General features: G+C 48.4%; 1 protein-coding gene across 1 annotated transcript in view; it reads right to left on the minus strand.

Moving 5' to 3' along the window:
* Positions 1 to 11919: 11919 nt before the first annotated feature.
* Positions 11920 to 25995, minus strand: part of Snap47 (synaptosome associated protein 47) — a 55536-nt gene continuing 41460 nt past the window's right edge. Inside the window, exon 5 of the mRNA XM_057774529.1 lies at positions 11920 to 15005. Coding sequence (XP_057630512.1) covers positions 14859 to 15005 — 147 coding nt within the window. The 3' untranslated portion in view covers positions 11920 to 14858. The remainder of the gene's footprint in view (positions 15006 to 25995) is intronic.

The raw sequence follows: 25995 nt of genomic DNA on the forward strand, positions 1-25995 counted from the left end.
ACACGCTCCAAGGCTGCAGGTCTCAGGAGCTCTTTCTTCCCTCATGTAGATTTCAAAAACATAACAGGGTGAGGCACAGAACCCATGCCTTAATCTCAGCACTTGGGAGGCTGAGGCAGGAGGAACATCACGGGTTCAAGGCCAACCTGGCAACACAGTAAAACCCTGCATCAAAAGACAGTCAACAAAACCAAAGCAAGAAGGAAATTCTTGCTCAGCTCTGTCCCTTCTTCTCGCAGGAATGACAGCTGCCAGATTTGGAAATGTGGACACAAGGTGTGACACCAGGTGGGCTCTGGAGGAGACCTGACGTGAGACCACCTCTCAGAGAGACCTGAAAGTGGTTTCTAAAGCCAGCGACATTAAATTGAGGTTTGCATGTGAACCCCATCAGGGAAAAAGGCCAGCAATGGCAGTCAGGGATTTCACTTACAGCAAGGAAACAAATGAAATCCATATGCATGTGTTCCTGTAAGCCTCGATGCCTAGCGTTTATAAAGGCAGCGATGACGATGAATTGGCTCCAACCCCCACAAAAATGTGAAATCTGAGATTAGGAGTCTCAGTTACGATGCGCTCTGTTTGTTACGTAGTAATTCTCTTCCTCTGCTTCTTGGGGTATTTTTTGTTGTTTGTTTTTTTGAGACAGGGTTTTTCTGCGTAGCTCTGGCTATCCTGGAACTCGTTCTGTAGACCAGGCTGGCCTTGAACTCAGAGATCCTCCTGCTTCTGTCTCCACCACCACACAGCTATTTCTTGTTTTGAATGTTTTTGAGAGCTGGGAACTGGCTCAGTGGGTAAAGGTGCCTGCGGCTGCAGTGACACACATACAAACATGCAGGCAAAGCAGTCACACAGATAAAATTAATCTGAAACACAGTGGCCAAGTCACTGTCTGTTTTGTTCCACCAAACAGGAGGTACTAAATTTTAGTTCCCTTTTGAGTGTTTCCTATAGAGTCAACATGGCACAATGACATAGTCAATGACAGATGGCGGGCATGCAGTTGGAGAATTCCTGTCATCTAGTGCCATCATCAGTACCACACAGTACCCTTCATGCTGTGATGGTCACATCTGGGGGTCTGGATGGTATCTTTTTTTTTTTTTTTTTAGAAATATTTATTATGTATACAATATTCTGTCTGTGTGTATGCCTGAAGGCCAGAAGAGGGCGCCAGACCTCTTTACAGATGGTTGTGAGCCACCATGTGGTTGCTGGGAATTGAACTCAGGATCTTTGGAAGAGCAGGCAATGCTCTTAACCACTGAGCCATCTCTCCAGCCCTGGATGGTATCTTGTATCTGATCCAATATCCTTGGCCTTCTTACCCCTCCAGGCTTTTCTCCAGGTCATTGAGATATACAGTATGTGCGTGTGCGTACAGTCCTCATGGGGCAGGGCCTGACTCAGCCACACCCCTTTTGTTTATTTGAGGCAGAGAATCACTACGTAGCCTTTGGGTGCTCTGGAGCTTGCTTATGTAGACCAAACAGCTGTAGTAGCACACGCCTTGAAGAACTTGAGAGGCAGAGGCAGGTGGATCTCTAAGTTCAAGGCCAACCTGGTCGACAGAGCAAATTGGGGGACAGCCAGGGCTACACAGAGAAACATTGTCTTGGAAAATCAACTAACTAGCTAAATAAATAAAATAAACTAGGCCTGCCTTCAGTTCACAGAGATCTCCCTCTTGCATGCTTGAGTTGAAGGTGTGTACCCGCTCCCTCTGTCACTCTCTGTTGTTCATCACAAAACACCCCAGCCTGGAGGAGTCGTCAGTGGGAACGATTGCAGCTCCTGCTTCCCAGGTTTCAGGACCAAGGTCAAGGGTTTGCCCCCAGAGCTGCTACTGGTAAGTCTGGAGATGCTGAAGGCATCAACATGGCAAGAGCACGCACTGGGTCTTCTCAGTGCGTCTTCTTCGATGCTGTCAGGACTCGACTATGGAGGATATCTAGTCCTAGTCACCTCCCAGAGCGCCCCTCACTTCAACCCTCACAGTGAGCATCACGACTCAAGTCTCAGGGGACATTCAGACTGTTTCCAAGCGGCAGCAGACCCCACTCTTGAGGGCTGCGTGCTGATGCTGACAGAGTGCTGAAGAGCTGCTGACTGGCTGAGCCGATAGTGGACATCTCAGGGTGCTGGGCCCTGCCTCCCTTCGGGCGCTGAGTGTGAGCAGGGTGTCCACCCAGGAGAATTCTGGAGGACTGACAGCACAGTGTGTAATCCCTGGACTGTACAGAGCCCAGCTGTGCCCAGGAGTGGGGACTGGTGTGGGAAGTGGGTGAGAGGAGCAGCAGGCCTTGGTCAGGGTCTTTTGTGGTTCTGAGCCCACCCAGATGGGAGGCTCTAGAGGAGGACCAAGGTTAAGCTTCCTGAGAGACAGCCACTCTGACCATCTAGAGCCTTCTAGGAGATGGAGATGGGACTGTGGGTAGGGTGGCTCTGGGAACTGAGGTGGACGGAAGTGTCCTGTAGTCAATACAGGAAGACAACCCTGTCTCCTTGCTCCCAACTGCATAACAGGGCTCATTGAAGGTAAGATTTGGAGAAAGTGGCCAAAGTCCCCATGAAGTGAAAGTCAGTGTTTGAGAAACTATGTAAAAGCAAATACAAGGATTCCTCACCAGAGGAGGAAGCAAGGCAGCATCCCATGATCCAGTGTATGCAGGGCCTCACACTTGACACAAGTGTGCAAGGCAGCATCCCTTGATCCAGTGTATGTAGGGCCTCACACTCAACATGAGTGTGCAAGGCAGCATCCCGTGATACAGTAAATGCAGGGCCTCACACTCAACACGAGTGTGCAAGGCAGCATCCCATGATCCAGTGTATGCAGGGCCTCACACTTGACACGAGTGTGCAAGGCAGCATCCCTTGATCCAGTGTATGTAGGGCCTCACACTCGACATGAGTGTGCAAGGCAGCATCCCCTGATACAGTGTGTGTAGGTCCTCACACTCAACATGAGTGTGCAAGACAGCACCCAGTGATAATGTGTGCAGGTCCTCACACTCGACATGAGTGTGCATTTCCCACCCAAAAGCACACAGTGCAAACGTCAGAACACCTACACCCTGGTATACACCTAAGAACACAAACAGATAAACATATCCGAGTACACACATAGGATATTACATACAGTACACACTTGAGACGCAGATAAACACACCCTAGCGCACATGCCTGAGAATATGGACAGGCTAACACAGCCAATCCTGAAAATCTGAGTACACACACGGGAAGACACACCCAGACACACATCTGAGAATACAAACATATAAATACACTACTGCACACCTTGGAACACCGAGTTCCTAGGGAAAGGAACCTGGAGATTATCCACGTCTGCCTTAGATGACTGTCCCCTCCCCAGGCTCAGACCTGCCCTTGACGCCTTGATGCTGGGTTTGACAATGACCTTTCTGAGTGACCCCAGAGCAGCTGTTGGGGAGGAATCCTCGGATGGCTGACTGTCCAGGGTTGGTCTAGCTCTGGCCAGAAGGCTGGGGCCCTACCTGCGCTCATACTCAGGCCCCACAGGGATCGGCAGCAAGAGCCACAGGAACTGTCTCCAGATCTCAGTCTGGGCTTTGTAAAAAGGTGCGCCTCACTCCATACCACCAGTGCTGATGCCGCCACCCACTCCCCTCCACCCTTCACTGCCAGATCAGCCTGCAGTCTCACCTTGTCCCTGCCTTAGACATTCTGCTCTCAGGGCCCCCATCTTCTCACCCTCCTACCATCCTACCCAGGGCCCCATCCCTTTGCCATCCTGTTCCCTAGGGCCCCTGTCTCCCCACCCTACCTCTTTCCCCTTCCCCCGGGCACCTCTGATCAACAGGACCCAACCCCCCCACTCCTCTGATTATTTCCTTCCTTATCTCCCCACCCGTCCCCCAGATGTTGTTTCTTAGGAGCTCTAAGTCTATCCACCCCCCTCCCCTGCACAAGTGCTTCTCACCCCTCCGTGGCCTCACTCCCACCGTCAGTGTTTGAGGGTGTTCCCCCCTCTGTGTCCCTGCCCCCCAACACCGCACGGCCCTGTCTGGGTGCTCCTGAGCAAAGGCCGCACCAGTGCATTCACAGGCACTGCCCACAAACGACCCTGGGAACTTTTTCTGGGAACATTTTCCCGTCATACACGTAGCACCATGGGACTGCGTTCAAAGGAGCCTGTTTTTATCAGGCTCCAGACATAAGGAAAGAATTAAGCGTCTTAGGAGGTATGAGTCCAAATCTGAAGAGTCTTGTTTTGGAAGCCTCTCTTTTGAAAAGCTGGGAAAGGCGATGCCGCCCCTCTTTCTTCTGAACCTGTGGTCATTCCTTTATTTGTTCAGGCTGCATGCTGTGACAGGGATCCAGAGGCAAACATCTGCTTTTGGTGAGAGGTAGAACCTGGTCCAGATGCCATCAGCTCACCCACCTACCAGGGCATCTGTACTCACCAAGGGACATGGGTGCAGAGCTGAGGTTGCCCAGCCACCCAGGCCAGTTCCCTCACCCAGGTCGATGTCTGACTTTAGGCAACCACACTCGAAAGACATTAATAAATATTCTTCCCCCCCAAAAATTGTTCTTTATTTTGAATTGACCCACCCTATGGGCAGTGTGGTAACATCTCCTGACCTTGGGCTCAGTACCGTTACGGGTGAGGATCACCCCTCTGTCCGGGTTTTACATTATCTACCCACAGTGACCTGGCAGCTGTCGTCATGATGGCGCCAACTGTCACCTCACACCAGAGACTAGCCATGAAAGGACTTCTTCCAGGTGAAAAGGAAAAATTAACTGTGAAATAAACAAATCAAAAACCAGGTTGTGGGGCTGGAGAGATGGCTCAGCGGTTAAGAACACTGGTTGTTCTTCCAGAGGACCTGGGTTCAATTCCCAGCACCGATATGGCAGCTCACAACTGTCTGTAACTCCACCTCCAGGGGATCTGACACCCTCACACAGACATACATGCAGCAAAACACCAATGCACACAATAAAAAAATCATTAACATAACAAAAACACAATCAAAAAATAAAAAAAGAACTGTAGTACTTGTAAAAATCTAGGTAAGGGTGTGTTTGGAAGGGGTAGGGGTGGGGGTGACCATAAACTCTTAGCAATCCTCCTGCCTCAGCCTCCTAAATGCGTGAATTATAAATGTGTGCCACCTTGCTTAATTTCTTGCCGTGGCTGAATTTTAGCTTATAAAATCATAGACAAAAGAAAAGTTGTCAAGCCAGATAACTGTGTGAGGTTCAGGCAACCACTGGCTTCTTATAACACATTCACTCCCTGTAGATGTGTGGGTAGGGTGCCAACTCTACCAGATCATGCCAACACATACGCATACACACACACACACACACACACACACACACACACACACACACGCTTGTGTTTGACAGCAAGCATCTTAAGGTAGATACTCCCTTTCCCCAGCCACCTGCCCTCTCCCAGACAGAACTGGTGATCTGACTTTTTCTGCCGTTTTGATTTGTTCCTTTTCCCTGGGGCTCTGGCCTCCAGGAAGCTCTGTCCTCTGTCCCTGGGATCAAGGCTTGTTGACTTGTGCCACAGCCAGGAGCACTAGATCCACGGCCCCAGCTGCACAGCACAGTGTGCCGATTGGGGCTAGCTACAGACCAACTCCTGATTCTTGCACGTGGGAAAAGCTGAGGGATTCCAAGGTGGAGAGCAGTGAGATCAAAGGGCCCCGCCCCCGCCCCAGCCCCGCCTCTCGGTTTTTCCCCCTTGTGCTGCTGTGCACTCAGGTGACCGATACCCTTTCTCAGACCAGCCTGTGTGCCAAGCACGATTTCTGGGCCCACAGTGCTTTCATCTCTCGCTGACGTCACTGCTGTAAACACCGTCCGCCGTGATATAAACCATTAAATTAGAAACACGCCTCACACGTGCAACAAGTCCCGACAGCCCCGTGAATGGGCTACGCCTGCACCCAGCCCTTTCACTGTAAGTCAACAAAGCAAGAACAAAAACGCCCTCCCTTCCCCTGGGGTGTGGCAGCCACCGTGACTGTCTCACCCAGGCCCTCACTGAGTGTCTAAGCTGGCTGCCAAGCTGCCACTACCCCACTGAGATGCTCATGGGGAGAGGTGCCCATGGGTGACAAGTGCTGGTTACCTAATGGAAGGGGACTGAAGACATCACTGTGTCCTTTCCGGCTCAGAGTCCGTGGACCGGGACACTGGCAGGAGTGGGCACTGACAGTAGATGCTCCTGTTCAGATGAGGACAGAGAGGGGAGCAAGGGGAACCACAGGGAGCTCGAGGCTGCACACACCAGGGACTGGGTCAAGGGGCTCACCTGGCTGGGATGCGGCACTCCATCACCGCACAGAGGAGAGGGACAGCGCCACGTTATAAACGTGGACACAATCGCTCGGAGCCTCACACAGAGTGCAGTACAGGTAACACTGAAGAGCGAGAGCATGCTCTGTGGGCCTGTGAGGTCTTGGAGAATGTTCTATCGGCAGAAAGCCTGCTAGCCTGGAATGAGGGGCACGGAGGCTGGACAAGGGGGACTGCTGAATTTCCGTTCTAGTTTCCTTTCTGTCGCTGTGCTGAAACACCCAGATCAAAAGCAACTTGGGGAGAAAAGGTTTATCTGGTTTGCATTTCCAGCTCGCAAACCCACGATTGAGGGAACTAGAATCAGAAGCCATGGACGAGCACTGTGTGCTGGCTTGCTCTCTGCCTGGCTCTCAGGCTTGTGGGCAGCTAGAGTTCTCACACAGTCCAAGACCACCTGCCCAGGTATGGTGTTGCCCACAGTTGGGCCCTCCCACATTAGTCATCAGTAAAAAACAGCCCCTTACAGACATGGCTACAAGCCAATCTGATCAAGGCAATTCTTCAACTGAGATTTGCCTCTTCCCAGGTGACTCTAGGTTGTTACATTGACAATAAAAACTACCCAGGATAGTTTCCAGACTTCACTGGGTCAGAAGTGAGGGCCAGACAATGGCTTTGTGGATGAAGGAAAAGAAAGTCAGATTCTCAGATGCCGTAATAGCTCTCGCCTGCTGTACACACAACTTTCTCAGTCACCTGAGCAAACACTAGTGAGGCCATTGGTAAGCCCTACAGATGGAATCAAGGACTGGAATGAGTTCATTCTGAGGCAGGGAGAGTGTTCGCTTGGGCCTGGCATCACCCCTGGGGAAAGCCAGCCCAGGAGGTACAGCTGGAGGGTCTATGTGGCTGCCAGCGTGGTAGGAGGGCAATGAGGGGCCGACAACAGTCTAGTCACCGGAGACGTGACAGCCCGGCTCACTGCGACAGAAACTGGATTCTCCCACCAACCAAGCTCAGGTCAGCCTTTCTGAGGGTACCGCCCGCCAGTACCTGAACTGCAAATCTCAGCCTTGGGAAAACTGATGGGGAGATCCTGCTGTTTGAAACCATGTGGTTTGTAGCTCTTTGTTCTGGTATACCCAGAAAATGAATACAGATTTACTATTAGGAAGTAGATGCTACTGTAGCAAAAACTCTAAAGATGGGCAAGTAGCTTTAGGATTCAGAAAAGAAAAGATATCGGGGCTAGAGAGATGGCTCAGTGGTTAAGAGCATTGCCTGCTTTTCCAAAGGTCATGAGTTCAATTCCCAGCAACCACATGGTGGCTCACAACCATCTGTAATGGGGTCTGGTGCCCTCTTCTGGCCTACAGGCATACACACAGAATATTGTATACATAATAAATAAATATTTAAAAACAAAACAAAAGAAAAGATCTCAAATATGTGATAGAAAAAGCCGTCGGCCTTTCTATACACTAATAGGAAACATAAAGAAGTCAGGGAAAGAATTGCTTCATGATAGCCTCAACACACACACACACACACACACACCAAACAAAAACCTTGAAATAAATTTAACCAAGGTATGAAAGATTTCTATGAAATTTTATAGAAATTATTACACTTCTGAAAAATTTAAACCACCAACAGAAAAGACTGGAGAAGACACTCGGTGGCAGAAAGACCTCCTGTGCTCATGGATTGGCAGGATTAATATTGTAAAAACAGCCATCGCAACAAAAGCAGTCTATAGACTCAAGACAATTCACATCAAAATGTTATCTTAATTCTTCACAGAAGTTCGGGGAAAAAATCTTAAAATTCATTTGAAAGCACAAAAGACCTTGGTCAAGGGAATCCTGAGAAAACAAATATCACTGGAGGTATCACCATACCTAATTTCAAGGTATACAGTAGAATCATAGTGATAGAAACAGCATGGACTGACACATAGATTAATGAAATAGAGTTGAGGACCCAGATACAAAGCCACCCAACCACAGTCATCTAATTTTTGATAAAGATGCCAAAAATACACACTGGAGAAAAAGCAACATCGTCAACAAATGGTATTGGGAAACTAAATGTCTACATGTAGAAAGTTGAAGCTAGGTTCGTAACTCTCACCCTGCACAGAAACCAGCTCCAAATGGATCGTGAACCCCAACACAAGACCTGAAACCCTGTAAGTGCTAGAGTTAGAAACCAGAAGTGTACTTCAAGACACACTCACAGGTAAGGTCCCTCGGAACAGGACTATGATCTCTCTGGAAATAAGGCTGATAACAGACGAACGGGATCTCATTTTGTACAGCAAAGGAAACTGTCTGTCAAGTCCTGAGGCACCGATAGCATGGAAGAAGACGCTGCTGGCGGTGCATCCGACAGAGCTTTACTATCAAGAATATGCAAGAAACAAGAGAAACCATAAACATCAATCAAACAACCCAATCATGCACGGGCTGGGGAGACAGCTCACCAGGTAAGAGCACTTGTTCTTGCAGAGGACCCAGGTTAGAGTCCCAGCACCTGCACGATGGTTCACAGCCGTCCATAGTCCCAGCTCCAAGGGTCTAACAGACACACACGTGGTGCATAGTTAAAAGCAGGCAAAACATTCATACACATAAAAGTAAAAAAAAATGAATAAATCTGAAAAGAAGTATAATATTGGAGAATAAATGGCTAATAAATATTTTTATAGTATTTAATATCATTAGCCACTATGGAAATGCAAATTAAAACTACTTTGAGATTCTGCCTCACCACACCAAATGGCATCATCAGGGAAACAAATAATGTTGGCTGGGCCATGGAGAAAGAACAGGCGCCCACTTCTGGTGGGAGTATAAACTGGTGAAACATGGAAGACAGTGAGCAGCGTGTATGCCTCTCACTGTATAACCCAGCGATGCCACTCTCAGGCATCACCCAAACGACTCCATATAACCCAGCGATACCACTCTCGGGCATCACCCAAAGGACTATATAACCCAGTGATTCCACTCTCGGGCATCACCCAAAGGACTCTCTATTCACAACAGCTGGGAAATCAACCTAGATGCCCATCAACTGATGAGTGGCTAATGAAAATGTAAATTACAAATACAATGGAATTTTGCTTAGCTATAAAGAAAAATGACATTTGCAGAAAAACGGGCACAACTGGAAAGTAATTATGGGAGAAATATTATATAAAGTGAGATAGTTCCCATCCAGTGGGGAGGGGTACTCTACAGGCTGTCCTCATATGTGGTCCCTAGCTTCAGAATTTTAGATTTGTGAGTTTAACTTGGAGTGACTGTAGAGATCAAGAAAGTAGGAAGTGACCATGAAGGGCAGGAAGGGAAGGGGTCTTAATTGGGGGAGGGGGTCAATAGAATGCAAGTAACATTGAAGTAATATTAAGTTTAAGCAGCAATGAAGATAGGGACAAGACTGAGTTAGTATGTGTGGAAAAGCTTTATGGAACCTAACTTTGTAAGGCAATGATAAAACATAATAACAAGGAAGTGTTAAGGAAGGTATTCTGCATGAGCAGGCAATGCTACTCCTAGAAGACACGGGACAGCCATGGTATACCTCTGAGTTATTGGTCAGGGAGCCTCATTGGCCCCCAGAAATGCACAAGCTATCACAAATGCTCTTGATTAGCTGTGACTGTGACTTTGTCAAACTGACACAACCTAGAATCGCCTTGGAGGAAGAGTCTCAGTGAAGGATCGCCTGCATCACCCTGCCTTGTGAGTACGCCTGTGAGGGATTTTCTTAATCAGGTTAAGGTGGGCAGACCTACCCTGACTTCCGGCAACAGCATTTCATAGATTGGGCCCTAGGCTGAGTGAGCGCATGGAGAGCTAGCTGAGCAATAGGCACGAGCCCTCTTATTTCTCTCTGCTCGTCTGTGGGTGTGATGTGACTAGCTGCTTCAAGTTCCTGCCAGTGTGGCTTCCTTGAAATGATAAGACTCTGACCTGGGACTGTGAGCTTCAAACAAGTCCCTTCTCCCATGAGTTGCTTTTTAAATTTTATGTACATTGGTGTTTTGCCTGCATGTTTGTGTGAGGTGCCAGATTCCCTGGAACTGGAGTTACAGGCAATTGTAAGCTGCTGTGTAGGTGCTGGGAATTGAACCCAGGTCCTCTGGGAGAGTGATCAGTGCTCTTAACCACTGAGCCATCTCTCTAGCCCCATAAATTGCTTTTTGTCAGGGCATTTTATCACAGTGAAAGAAAGGAAACTAGCCAGGTGGTGGTGGTGCACGCCTTTAATCCCAGCACTTGGGAGGCAGAGGCAGGTGGACCTCTGTGAGTTCCAGGACAGGCTCCAAAGCTACAGAGAAACCCTGTCTCAGAAAACAAAACCAAAGTAAGGAAACTAGGACAGCTGCCTGCCGTAACCAGAGGATATGACCCTGTTGCTGGGGACTCCACACACCTTGGTTAAAGGGCATGGTCAAATAAATCTGGAACTGACCAGAAACGTCTTCCCTGCTTGCCAGTTTTCATAGTGCCAGAAGGTTCTCGGGCTATTGAAGGTAAAAAGGCATCAATGGCCCTCCCAGTAGTGCACCTTATGCCACTGACCTGCCAGACAGGATGTGTCCACTGTGCACAGTCATATGACTTGGGGTTAGCAAGTTTCTTTCTGACTGCATTTGAAGCCTGCGCCACAGGAAGTAATTCATGCTTGGTACTAAAAACACAGTCCAAAACCCTTGGCTGGCAAGGCCACAGGCCCTAGAATGGGAATGCATTGCTGTTTTGCTAAATACTCATGTTGTCAAACTACCTTCCAAATATTTATGTTTCTATCCACAGAATGGTGCTGCTGTGGGCTGCGGTTAGGCAGAGTCATAACTGGTCAAAAATAAGAGATCATTAGGTACTCAGCTACAAATGGGGTATCTGTATCAACCCCAGCCCCCAGGCTCAGGGAACACTGCTGAAAAAGGAGGGAGAGGTCGTAAAAGTCAGATAGAGAGGGGTGATGTGAAATACTGTCTTCTGGACATGGTGCAACCATTGTCTCATCAGAGCAGCTATGGTGACCTGCACGAAATCCAGCATGAACGGGGAAGAGGCTTGGGAGGCACCACTCCTGAGGAGCTACTGACAACTGATGGCTGCCAGGGAGATCACTTTCTTTCTTTCTTTCTTTCTTTCTTTCTTTCTTTCTTTCTTTTTTTTTTTTTTAAGATTTATTTATTTATTATGTATATACAACATTCTGCTTCCATGTATGCCCGCACGCCAGAAGAGGGCGCCAGATCTCATTACAGATGGTTGTGAGCCACCATGTGGTTGCTGGGAATTGAACTCAGAACCTCTGGAAGAGCAGCCAGTGCTCTTAACCACTGAGCCATCTCTCCAGCCAGGGAGATCACTTTCTTAAGAAGTATGGCTGTTAGTACGGTGTCCATGCTCCAGTTGGCATGCGCGCGCGCGCACACGCACACACACACACACAGGTGGGAGATATGAAAGGTCTGGGGACAGAAAATATACAGATACATGATATTGTCAAAGAATAAATAAATTATGAAAAATGATAACAAGTTGGATGTAGGGCAAATTCTTTTAATTTCATCACTCAGGAGGCAGAGGCAGGTAGACAGATCTCTGGGAATTCAAGAGCAGCCTGTTCAACATAGCAAGTTCCAGGCTAGCCAATGGCTATACAGTGAGACCGTGTCTCCAAAAAATGGGGACAGGGAGCTGGAGAAATGGCTCAGTGGTTAAGAGAACTGGAGGCTCTTCCTGAGGACCCAGGTTCAAGTCTTAGCTCATCACTACCTGGAACTCCAGTTCCAGGGAATCCAACACCCGTTCCTTGGTCATCTATTGGCACCAGGAATACATGTGGTGTACATACATATATGCAGACAAATATTACACAAAAAACAAAAATAAATGTTTAAAAATGACAAGATATTTTTAATTCCTTCTACCCATCACCTTTTGTATCACTGCTCTCACTCATTCCTCTATGTATATACACATATACACACAGATATGGTAGATCATGTATTCAGTAAACTTACCTGACCATTTAATATAAAAAAACAAAAAGTATTTTGCTTATTCTGAAACTCTTTTTTTTTGTTTTGTTTTGTTTTGTGGGGTTTCTGACCTCTGTCTCTCAGTCTCTGAGAACAAAGCAGGGCTACGCCTACTGACTAGACTTTGTCTCTCTGCTGCTATGGTCTGTATATAAAATGTCCTCTGTGGGCTCAAGGGTTGGAGGACTTGGTTCTCAGCCAGTGGCACTGTTCAGAGAGTTTGTTAGGATGTGGTGCCTAGCTGGAGGAAGATGAACCAGACAACCAGACTATAGACTACACTGAGGAGTCAGGGACACGGGAGAGCACAGCCTGCAGAAACTCCCCAACAGAATCAAGCTTTGAGCACATTCCTGGAACTTAAGAACTTGTGGGTGCCTCCCATGCACTGCTCGTCACTCAGCCTGTGCTAGGGACACCAGGCAAGCCTGCCCCCGGCCTTCACGGAGGTCCCTTCTGGCCCTGGGTCTGGGCAGTACCTCAACTTACAGACCACACAAATTCCAACAACTGCTGTTCAGAAATGAGTTTCTCAGAATGTTCGAACACGTCTTAAGGAGCTGCTGGGTGGTGCTCTCTCTTTCCATTCGAAACGTGTGGATGTACATTGGTGTGGAACCCCAGGAGAAAACCTCTTGTGAAAGCCACAGGTGTCCAAATACCACCCTCTGAACTCTACCTTTTTAAAAAAATTGTATTTATTTTTATTTTTTGTGTATTAATGTTTTGCTTAAATATATGTCTGTTTACCATGTGTGTGCCTGGTGCCCATGGAGGTCAAAAGAGGGCACCAGATCACTTGGACCTGGAATTACAGGAGATTTGTCAGCCATGACATGGGTGCTAGGAATCAAACAGACATCTCCATACACCAGTGACCTTGTATCCACACGACAGGGCCAGGTGAGGGGGGGGTACATACCCATAATCCGAGCACTTGGAAGGCTGAGACAGGAGGACTGCAGTAAGTCTGAGGCCAGTTTGGACTAGAGTGAGAACCTGTCTCAAAAAACAAAACAAAACAAAACCCACCCTCCTCCCCTGCACAAATAAACAAGCCCAGAGTCCTAGTGGCCACTGGAAAGGGGCTTGTGGAAGTAGCTCCTAACAGAGACATGAGAACCCGCACTGAAAATGCACAAGACCAGGCAAAGGAAAACAGTAGGGCATAGCTTGGGCCCTCTTAGCAGGCACCTAGGCACATTTCTGAGTAGCCTGGGGATCTGTTTCCCTAGAAGCAGAGGCATCTGCTGCGGAGGCACTGTGCTGGGGGCGGGCTGCACTTGCGGCACTCGCCCGTCCCCACACACGTGATGAGAAAAGGCTGTCTGCAAGGGCAAGGCCAGCAGAACGTCTGGTCGTGGTCATCAATTTACTAGATTAAGCGCTGTTTAGGAGTGGTGAGACATGCTTGTGTGTCTGGGAATGGGGTGTGTATGCTTCCAGAGGGACAGGGACTAGGAAAAAGGGGATTGCCCTGACTGTGGGCAGCCTAAATGGGTGGTGGAGGAAGCAGTGTGTGCTAAGTGTGCGGGCCCTCTCTTTCTGAGAGTGCCTGGCTCCCATTATCTTTGACCTATAAATGCAGAACCAAGACCAGTGTTCCAGGAGCTTCCAGGCCTTCAGAGCTGGGGCTGCTGGAGGGTCCTGAGTCTTGGCCTGGGCAGCTATGGTGTTCTCTGACTCTCCAGGGTGCACATAGGACTCAGCCCTATGACATAAGCAATCCAGTAAACACTCTTTTATAATACATACACCGAGGCTACTAGATTTGTTCCTCTACAGAACACTAACTGACAACCAGGATAAGGTGGGCTACAGCAGCATCTTTTTTTTTAAAATATTTATTTATTTATTATGTATACAATACTCTGTCTTGTGTGTATGTCTGCACACCAGAAGAGGGCACCAGACCTCATTACAGATGGTTGTGAGCCACCATGTGGTTGCCGGAAATTGAACTCAGGACCTTTGGAAGAGCAGGCAATGCTCTTAACCACTGAGCCATCTCTCTAGCCCCCCCCCCCCCCACAGCAGCATCTTAAAGGGGAATCAATGCCTGTGGTAAGTGAACAGCAGAGTTAGATCAAGTACTCATCTCTCAGAATGACTGGCATTTTCTTTACTGTTCGGCAGAAATGGTGAAAAGATGACAATGTGATGTGATTTGTGCACGGCAACCTGGGTCACAGTCCCACAACGACAGCACAAAGCTGGGGTCTCAGTGAGGACAGGGAGGATGGCTATGCCGTGGTGGCCATCCTTACCTGAACAGGACTTGGCCCACATGCTGAGGGCACCTGGAAAACACATTATACTCATGCATGCCATGGCTCCTCTTGGTGGCCCATCCTTAGGAAGGTGTCAAAGTTCCACAGCACCACGAATGACTTCCCAGGTTCCAGTGCAAAGGACACAGGCCTGGAAACAGCAGAATCAGGAGCGCCATGCCAGGGTGACCGCTCTGCAACTCGCTCTGCTACAGCAGCTTCCTCATACGCCGGTTATGCTTGTCCACAGTCAGGGTGGCCTGGTCCACAGCCTCGGTGATGCCGTCCAGAGCTTCATCCTGGCGCTCGAGCTCTGCCTCAGTGTCCAGTGCCAGTCCCTTCAGCTTGCTCAGGATCTGGGAGAAGCACAAATGACAAGAATATGCACACTTCCGTCCTTTTCCCAACAGTGAAAGCCATGAGGACACAGCCTACAGAGCTGCTGCCTGGCTTGGCCTCTGCACTAGGCCTAACCCTGTGTACTGGCATTTCAAATATATTTTAATAAATAAAGACTGCCTGACGATCTGAGAGCTCCTCACACTGTGGTTACTCTATGTTCTCACAAAGCTGGGTTAAGCAGCTAATATTCCCCACTTGTGATGACTGTGAACACCTTCTTCTGGGGAAAGAAGTGGGCCACGGAAGAGGAATTGAGGAACCTGAGTCATCGGGACATCTTGGTCACAATCACCGTCTCCCCACAGCTGTTTATAACAGGGATGGGCTGAGTAGGGACTTCAGAGGCCCCTAATGTCTGTCTAGTGACCTTCCCTGACCTCTACCTGATGACATACGAAAGTGTCCTATGAGGGTCTGGCCCGGCTACCACACACCTCTGGTGGTCCAAACTGCTCTATCGGCACCAGCTGGGGCCCCCAGTCACACTCTGAGTGCTCAGTTCCAGTTCACAAAGGCACCCTTACCCACAGGCTGGCCTCTCCACCAGTGTGGCGACCTGGTCACGCTGCGCCTTTGACTAACACACGACACAAGTGGGAGAAGCCAGGACAGTGAGCCTAAGTTCTTTCCTGACAGCTAGTCACATAAGCCACCGCACAATAAACTGCAAACTTGAAAGGCCTGTGATAGGCCACCAGCGGGTCTCGGGAGCTCCTCTAACGACAGACACAGAGACTGTGACGGAGTGGAGCAGCCCACGTCTCCATGAACACTGCTATCACAAGACAGAGCACGCTGCCTGCAGTTCTAGGTCTGCTCCCCCAGAAGCCAGCTCGAGCTCTGAAAACATGCTGTGGGGTTAGCCCTGGAGATGGGCGGTGACACCATACAGCAGGTCTTTTCCATCTCCTACACTTGTGACCTCACCTAGTGGACACCAGACAACAAAGGAAAACAAGGAAATGAGTCCCCTAACACCCATCCCACCCCTCTCTCTCGCCAATCGTCCTCTCTCACCTGCCTGCCACTTATGTCATCTGACAAGGCCCCCCAGCTTCTAACGGTCAGGCCATACACAATCCCGGGCCACGCTTCTCTACAAACTCTGAGTCTGTGTGCACGTGGGTCCATAAGAGCACATGTCTTTCCAGAGGAATAAATATACTGTGATGTGTTGATAGCACGACTCTCAGCTAGCACCCTGTCCTGAAGGTATACGCGCCATGGTCTGAAATAGAAATGCTTTAGACTATGGCCTCTTTTAAACCAGGACCAAGGCCCTGCCAGAACTCTGGGCACCACAGCTTCTAGCCAGTCATGTGTGGGTCCTATAGCCTCTCGGCCACAGCTCACTTAGTAGATAGACAGTTTGTCTTGTTTGTGTCTAAGAAGAACAGTGCTTGCAGGAAAGAAGAGAAGGGGGGAAGAAAATGAAAGCCATCCATGACTCAAAGTGTTACTCATCACATTAGACGACAGGTTGGTATCCTTCCCCCCAACCCCAAATCTGCATCTTTCTGAGCTGATGTGACACCACTGCAGAAGGCTACACCTGAGCTCATGGGACAGGACACATCAAAACGCAGGCATGGAGGGGCACACCTGCAAGATCAGGAGTTCAAGGCCAGTTCCAGTGACATACGGAGTTTGAGTCCAGCCTTCATTACACAAAACCCTATCTCAAAACAACAAAAATAAAACATAAAACCTCCAAAATGTGGGTAGAGAGTTAACTACTGTCTGAGATCACTTCGAGCATGTGTCAAAGGCACACACACAACAGGTGAATTAAACGCTTAGACTAGTCCCAGTCCAAGGCTATCTCACATCTGAGAAATATTTCAAAATTCTAAATAATTCAAAACCAGTATGGTCCTGAGTGCTTCAGAAAAGGAATGCTCAGCCCATGTGAGCTGGATTTTATTACTACATCTACACGCTTGCATGAAAACTAAAAATACACGATCAAAGTACACTTCCAGTTTGTTTCCTGTTGTTTACTTTTTCATTCTCTAGTTATTCTAAACAAAAGCTTGAACTGTGTGCCCCCTGCCATGCAACTCACAGAACTTAATTTTAGAAAGTGTTCAGTTTTGTTTTTTTTTAATCTCAAACTTTTTAAAAATAAAGTCCAGAAAAGCTGTGCACTGGCCATGAGTGTTGGCGCTCACTGGATCCAGACTGAGCCAGCTTACAAGAGACATAATCACTAGCTTGGCATTAACTGCCACAGGGGGATGACTGAGTCACAGCACCAGGGCACTGTGAGAAATCACACGTCCCTGGAAACAGAGCAAGGCTCTATCTGTCTCATGGGGGCCTGTCCGGAATGCTGGGCTGCAGGACCTACCCAGCCCTCACAACCTGCAGTGCCATAAAGATGCAGCACAAGAAGAAGCAATGCATTCTTAAATGACCACAATTTGAGGTGTGAAAAGTGAATACACCCAAAATATACTTAAAAAAAGTAAACAAACAAAAGTCATGATTGGTTAAGTATAGTACACACAACACAGAAGTCCCATATGTCAGTGTGAATGTCAGCCAGGACAAACATGAATGCTAGCTATATGAAACAGGATCAAGGGACACAGGACATTGTGTCCACAAAGATCACCTATATGACAGAGTCTGTGAAACAAACAAAATATCACCACATTTTGTCGACTGTCCCTCCCTTGTGCACAGTGAAGCCGCAGCAAGAGAGAGGCTATGTATGGGATGAGGACGCAGTGCAGTTGAAGCTCAGCCCCCAGAATTACATAAACCGGGTGTGGTGGTGTCTGCCTGCAATCTCAGCACTTGGGAGGTAAAGCCGGAAGACCAGAAATTCAAGGTCATCTTGACTAGGCTATGAAACCTTCTCAAAGGAAAAAACAAACAAACAAAAAAATCAGTGAAACTGTGTAGTTTGTGACTTCTGCCTAATAGTCAAAGAATAAAGAATATTCACATATTCACATGTAATAATCCGTGGCCCAAACAGCTGATTGCCTATCCAAGTTTCAGCATTTTATTGTATAAATACTCAAAATACAGGCTGGTTACTATTTAATCTTTGATTTGGAAAAACTCTCACCATTTTTTAAGTCTTAAAAATAGAACTCATTCCAAATAGGCTGCTAAGACCCCTTGGCCTGTCTGCCAGAATGCACTTGGAATTAATTAATCCTGCCCATACTGAAGAGACGTCCAGCAGCTACTAGGTCCGCGGACAGAGTCACAGAGCTAACCTCCTGAGCACTAACACCACTGGAATATTGGGAGCCTTTTTTCTTTAAGAGGGGGATTGAAGTGATTAAATAGCACCACGCACATTCCATATAACAGGGGATGGAAAGAATGGAGCTCATGAAGTCTGGCCAAACCTTAAAAACAGTTGTTCCCCCTGTGGCCCAGGATGACAGGCTGCCTAGTCATCAGCACACAACGCTGCCAGCCTCTGACATACCCAGGGGCCCCTTGATGGGCCCTCTCTGGCTGGGAGTCAAAGACCAGGCTCAGATGGATGTTCCCACAAGTCCCTGCTATGCAGCAAACAAGACTGCCACTCTGTGCAGACTACCTAACTGTCAACCCGTGCAGGACAGGCAAGACATGTAAACATGGGCAGGCATGTGTCCAGGAGAGTCTGGGAAGTTGAGGGCTCTTCTCTCAGGGAAGCTATGGATGGAACACAACAATGAGCCATCAGCAGTCAGTGCCACTGTCCATGAGTCCCATCAGCTCCTCCCAGTGTGTGTGGTGGGAGAAGGGAATAGTTCAGGTGACTTCAGGCAGGAAGTAGAGAGGGACACAAAAGATCAGGGAAGGAACAGACACCCCCTCCCCTCACAACAAACACACACACACACACACACACACACACACACACACAGCTGTGTCCCTAGGACAAGCACAATTGCCGCTTTGCAAGGGGCTATTCCCAGGGAATCCTTGAGGAGGGCTCTCTAGCCTTACTGGCCTTGAAAGGCCCATGAGTCCTCAAGGCTGCTCTGGACAAGAGCTCACAGCCCAGCGGTAGGTGACGAGTGGTCTATCTGCACGACGCTGCCTGGACTGGAGACAAGTACACCAACACAGCCCTGGCTGGTAGCCAGGTCATACCAGGGATACCAGAGGAGCAGAGAGAGAGACCTCAGCCTCCTTGCCACTTCTACACTGTCCGTAGTGACAGCACATTACGGAACCAGAGTTGATTGAGGCAGTTTCGATGCACTGACCACATGGACGTGCCCACACACTCTCTCAAGGGGTCTTGGCCTCAGATGTGAAGCTGAGCTGTCCAGACAGTCTAGCTTTCTGTGTGCCCACACATGCCGCAGCACACGGGCTGCTGTCTTCATATAGGCTCTCAGGAAAGATGCCCTGCTCCACCTTGTCAGAGGATTCCAGGATATGGGGTATGAATCTGAGCACCTACAGTTATTGTGAGCTGGGCTGTCTGCTCCCAACTCTTCTTACACTGACTCACCCAGAAACTGTGGATTTTCCTACAGTGAGAAATTAGCAACCATTTAAGAACAGAGCTGGGATAAATCAAGCTGTCTGCAACTCTGAACGGTTCTTCCAGTTGAGCCATTAACATGCTGTGGAGAAGGAAAGGAGGGAAAGTTGGCTTTCACAACAGTGGAGCCCGAGGGGCTGCAGGAGCATGCTCTGCTGCAATCCATCACACGCAATGCTCACAGACCACCCTAGTCTCACGTCCCAGTGGCTGCATTCCTAGGGGCTCCTGGTGGTCTGGGGCTGGCAGGGAGGGTGGGTGTGAGGCTTCACTCTCATAGTCTCCCCCATACCATGGTGTGTATGGGCATGTTTGTGCCATTTCTGGGGGGACTTAGAGACAGCAGAGTAGCTGAGCTCAGGTCTTCAGGGATCTGTGGGCCTTGAACCACTTCTGGCAGCCGGCTGCCAGGGACAAACAGCTGTTCTTGCTTGAGGGTCAGCGTGATGCCTGAGTCCACAGGTCCAAGGCTGACCCAGAACACTGCTACACAACTCATAGGTGACCTGCAAGTGAATCAAATGTTTGCAGAAAGACGAATCTTTACTACACAAAACAAGAGACACAGGGAAGATGCACTGAGGGATGGCTCCCCAAATTCAGAGCAATGCGAGGGCCTCGTACTGCTTCACGATGTGCCACCTGTCCTTACCCAAGCCTTCGGGTACGACCCTGCTGGATGAAAGGGGACAGTGACGATCATCACGCCCGACATGGTGAGTTATAAAGCAAAGGGTGCAATACCTACACCTCCCATCTCAGCATGCGCTGCCTTTGTGCTGCACACCGGCAGACAGACAGACAGACAGACAACATGCCTGTTCATCCCTTATTTGTCTGACAGGAGTCAATGGCATCAAAACTCAAGAGCTGCTCCCAGCCCAGACCAAAGCTACTTCGTACTTGCTGCCTACTGTGAGCAGCTACAGAGGAGTCTCTGGAGAGATCACGGGAGGGAATGCAGGGCTCCAGTGGACTACTGCCAACACCCTACCTGAGCACCACAGCCGAGACTATGGGGAAGAGCACATGCAGCCTCGCTGTGCTAACAACACCCTAAGACCCAGAGTCTGGGGGCCACTCCCCACCAGCAACAGTCGCTCCTCAGTGGTGTGTCCTCTAACTCAGCTCAACTCTAGAATCTACTGCCTGGAGAGGCTGGGGGCTCAGTCCCCACTATGTCCCCACTCCAGGGGCACAGGTAAACTCTCCCCTGATGACCAGCAGCATGTCAGAGTTCCTGCAACCCCTCCTTGGCTTGTTTAAGCGGTTCACAGAACTTAGAGAACACTAGCTTAGGTTGACTGGTTCATCATGGCACAGAGATGCAGGAGGCCAGGTATGGGTACAGGGCAGGGCTTCCATGCCTTCTGTGGGCACTCACCCTTAGGTCCTCCAATTGTTCAGCTGTCGGGAAGATGTCTGAAAACGTCTCTAGGCATTTATGGGGGTTTCATTATATGGGAGTGGGTGGTCAAACCACTGGCCATTGGTGATACACTCAACCTTCGGCCCTTCTTCTGAGGTAAGGCTGAGGGTCTTCACATCCAGTTTTGCCCCGGTTTTTCGGTAACCAGCCCCACCCTGAAGTTACTCTGGTGGCTGTGGCTACTGGCCAGCAGAGGGATCATTAGCATGGGAAAATACTTCACTTTTGGATTCCCAGGATTTTAGGAGTGAAGCAGAGTATTCCATGCTTCAGTGACTTTCTCCAGCATACATCATATGCCAGGGAACGAATCTCATTAAATGTACAGTGACTGAAATAATAAGTTTCTTCTCCGACCACAGAGGAATCAAAGTAGAAATTTGGAAAGCCAAAACACTCATACATATACACAAATTAAACAGCAGCCCTGAAACAGCCAATGAAAAGAAATTAGTAAATTCTTAGAGACAAATGAAAATGAAAATACAGGAAACAAACTGAATCCATATGGGACGGATCGCAGAGTGCAGGGGACTTGACGTGAGGAACTCCATGACTTACCACGTTAGTAGCACAGTTGGAAAGACCGTCCACCAACAAAGGAAGGGCATCAACAAGAGCCAGCATGTCCTCCTGGTTAAATGCCCGGACACAGAACAGTCGACCTTCTTCTAGAGGATGCATAGCATCTACCAACAGGGCACCCACACCCTCAAGGTCAAGAGTTAAGAAAGGGGCCACAGAGATGGTGCAGTGGTTAAGAACACTGACTCTTCTTCCATAGGACCTGGGTTCAATTCCCAGAACCCACAGGTCAGCTCACAACTGTCTCTAATTCCAATTCTAGGGGGGTCATATGCCCTCTTCTGGCTTCTGAGGGTATCGGACATGCATGTGGCACCACAGACATATGTGGGTGAACACTCATACACAAAATAAAAATGAGAATTTATAAATGGTGAAGCAAGCAAGAAAAAAATGTAACAGTCTTGGAAAGGCAACACTGAGATGACTCCCGTGTGCGGAGGGTCTTGTCTGACTGCAGAAAACCTAAGACTCAGCTACAAAAGTCAACAGGCTGGGCAAAGAACTCAGCACAGGACCAAAGTAGCACAAACCTGTAGCTGTCTATTGCAGCAGCAAAGGACTGGGAAAGGAAGCTGAGAAAATCATTCTGCTTACGATAGAATTCTAGAGAATGAAACAGCAGGCTAGTACAAGAGGGGAGAGGTGCACTGGCTGAAGTTAGAGACTGAAACAAACAGAAAGATTCCCTAGGTGCCGGGCCAGAAGGCTTCAGGCTGTCCTGGCCATGGAACCTCCCAAAGTGACCCGGTGCAGGCATGGTCAAAATGCAAGCTGCAGTTTGTAAACCAAAATGGAAAGGCTAAACTTCATACTCTTGTGGAAGGGACCTAGAATAGTCAAAGCAATTCTCACAGAGTGGGAGCTGGATGTGTGGTATACATGTGTAATCCCAGCACTTGGGAAACTGGAGGCTCGGGAGTTCAAAGCCATTATTGGCTACATAATGAGTGTGAAGGCAGTCTGGGCTATATGAAACCCTGCCTCAAAAACTAAAATATAAATGAGAGAAGCATGACATACTTAGTAATTTTACTAAGGAGCTATAGTAATCAAAACACTGACCATAGACCAGAATAAAGAATAAAGAGTGAGAAACCCATACTTCTATGGCTAATGGACTTTGACAGGGCCTCAAAATAACTCAAAGTGGGAAAATGGTTCACTGGCGACACTCAGCGCCTCCTCTCACTACAAACTGTTCAAGGGATGGACCCTGAACTCAGGCTGGCAGACAAGTGGGTCCTCCTGGGCTCCATCCTTACAGGCTATGTGTGACCCTTGCCCATGAGACCTGCAGCACATGTGAGGGTCATCATGGTACATGGCCCTGTGTGAAGAAGACACATGGTCTCAGTGTACAGACAGTGTGGGTGCAGAAGTCGAGTCGGTGATGCTCTGGTCAAGGAAAACAGGCCGAGGTGATGAGCACTGAAGACCATGAGCCATGTTCCACATTTGCTCAAACGGAATTAAAAGGCAGAGATAGCAAACGTGAATTTCTTTAATTTTTTATTATATTTATTTTTGGAGTTTTTGTGTATACACACATGCATGTGGTGGTGAGAGGACAATTTGTTCTTAATTTGTCATTTTTGTTTTGTTTTGAGACAGGGTCACACTGTGGAGCCCTAGTTGGCCTGTACAGATTAGGTTTCCTCAATCTCACAGAGATTCTCCTGCCTCTGTCTCCTGATTTCTGGGGATTAAAAACATGTACCACCATTCCTGGCATAGAATAACTTGTGAGACTTAGTTTTCTCCTTCTTCCACGTAGGTCCTAAGGGTCAAACTTGGGTCATCAGGCTTGGTAAAATGCCTTTACCCCGAGTCACTTCACTGGCCCACAAATTTCTTGAAGTGAACCAATAGAGAACCACAGCTTCTTTCCAGAAATCTACAGCTAACTATATGGGCAGGTACAGGTACATGTGGAGCTGGGGTATAGGGAGCAGGCAGGGGACTCTAAAGATAAAACATCAAGCTGCAAGACCAACATTCAGGGCAGCCCTCTGCTGCTGTGTGAGGAGCCCACCATACCTGCTGAGCATGACACGAGCTCTTACACACTTCCTTTCTCTGCTGCAGTTGTCAGACCAGGCATCATTCTGCCTACAATCCACCACACCTGACCACCCTGATCTCTACTGTAGCCTCCCAGTAAAAGGTTAAGTGAGAAGAACCTCTCAACTCAGGTCAGGACACAGAAACAGAGACAGGAAGACCCTGCACGAACCTGGAGACCCTGCTTTGGGAGAGCAATCTCCATTTTCTGTTTTATCATTTGTCAGTCCATCACCACCACCCAATGCGTGGCTCTGCAGAGCCCTTGAACCGAGTGCAGCCACAGTTCTGAGGAGGAGCAGACACTGCCAGTTGTCAGTTGAGGGGCTTTGCCAAGTCAACCAGGGGATTGGTTTCCTTCTGGCCTCCTGGGCTCTTTCTCTCCTAGCCGCAATGACGCGGCAGCTGGTGGCCACAGACCGCGCACCCACTCAGCCCACTCCCGCCCCTGTGTAATCCTGGCCACGTCCCCATTAGCATCCCCAACTGCAATTTAAATCACCAGGACACATCTCAACATAATGGCTTTAATAGCATCTGCAACCAAAACCACAGCTGGATGGAGGAGGATTTCCTGCATTTTTGTTTTCCCCAGAATTTAACTCATTCCTACTTGTGCGTGAGCTTTAACTGTACAGCTAGGAATTCCTCTCTAAATATGAAACATGTGTTTTACCTTGAAAAGACCATTTCATGTTAAGCTAGGCTGCATCCCCTGACCAGTACAGAGTTCCCACCTGCCCAGTCTGGCATCATAAACCCCCTTGCAGCACCACTGACTCAGTGTCCCAACACTAAGACCTCTATACATAATACCCAGTGTTGCCAACACGGACCACTTCAGGATCTCTAAGTACTGCCACAGACAGGCACTGTGGAGTCCTTCACCATCCCTGGCCTGGGACATCTTCCCGTCTGACCCTCAACTTCAGGATGAAGGCAGACAGATGTGATGCTCACAAACAGGAGGGGTCTCTCGACTACATGACCATCATTGCAGTTAACACACTGTGGGGCTCAGATGTTATCATAAAGGTTGGCATGAGGTACCCTCAGATGCAGCCTCCTAAGGCCAATGCATTCTTGCCCAAGCACTCAGGAGAGTCCTCGGTGGAAACTCAGAGATGTGGGCCTTGACATACCAGGCTTTCTCAAAATCTCATACAAGCAAGACCACACCCAGAAGGTCTTGAAGACAGTATGACTAGTGATCTACGGAAGACACTGGTCACAGCTGGCAGTGTGCCTGGGTCATGCTTAAACATAAACACTGGACCATGAGAAAAGGAACAGGGGTCTATGGTTAAAGTATCTCATAGAAAAGACGACTTCCCCCACCTCCCCAAAGAGGAAGCTGCTGAGCTCAGAGAAATCTGTGCCTATGCAGACACATAACTGAGGTTTACTGAATGGCTGTTCACACTCATCTCTCAGACAGAGACAGACAGTGCTCTGCTTACGGATGCCTGCTCCCCACCAAACAGAACCTGTATTTACCAACGACTCCCACAGATGAGGGGCAGAGCGGTTACCATCTTGAATGCAGCTGCAGGTCTTGATTAGAACAGACAGGCCTCATGGCAGGTCCAGGGCAATGTGAACACTGACTTGGCATTTTAATCATGTTTTTTTTTAAAGATTTATTTAGCTTTACTTTATGTGTATGACTCTTGTCTATATGTATGCATGTGCACTGTGCAAGCAGTACCCACAGAGACCAGAAGGAGGCAGTCCAGATGGTTGTGAGCCACCATGTGGTTTCTGGAAACCAAACCCAAAAAGCAAATACTCTTAATTGTTAAGCTGTCTCTTCAGCCCCCACTTTTCATTTTCTAAATCAATAGGATTACTTTTACCTATTATGCATGTATTCATGCATGAATGTACGTTTATACGTATGTACACACGCAACTCATGATCCTACTGCCTCATCCTCATCCTCCTGATTTCTTAACAGCTCTTATCTGTCTGTTGCTTTTTGTTGTTTTGTTTTTAGAAAGTCTTTCTCAGTCTTCCTCAGAGAAACCCATCCCATCGTACCAGCTCTCTTATCTTCTAAGGACAGAGACTGAAATATCTGTAAGGAAAGTGACACGCTGATGGGGTGCTTCTTCCAGAATCAGCAGAGGCAACCACACTGTCCAGGGTCACCGTAGAGAGGTCAATGTCAAGGATTTGTGTGGAGTATTTAACTTTCAACCATCTGAGGAAAAGTAGAAAACCTCTTCCCGAACCTAATGTTGAATACGAGAGATATGAGCAAGCTAACTTACCCTTAACTGCACATACATGGTTCTAGAGAACATGTGTTCATGTACAGCACCTATATACCATAAACACATGGACACAGAGCATATGC

The sequence above is a fragment of the Chionomys nivalis genome, chromosome 7 (assembly GCF_950005125.1).
Source record: "Chionomys nivalis chromosome 7, mChiNiv1.1, whole genome shotgun sequence".
NCBI classification, from domain to species: Eukaryota; Metazoa; Chordata; class Mammalia; order Rodentia; family Cricetidae; genus Chionomys; species Chionomys nivalis.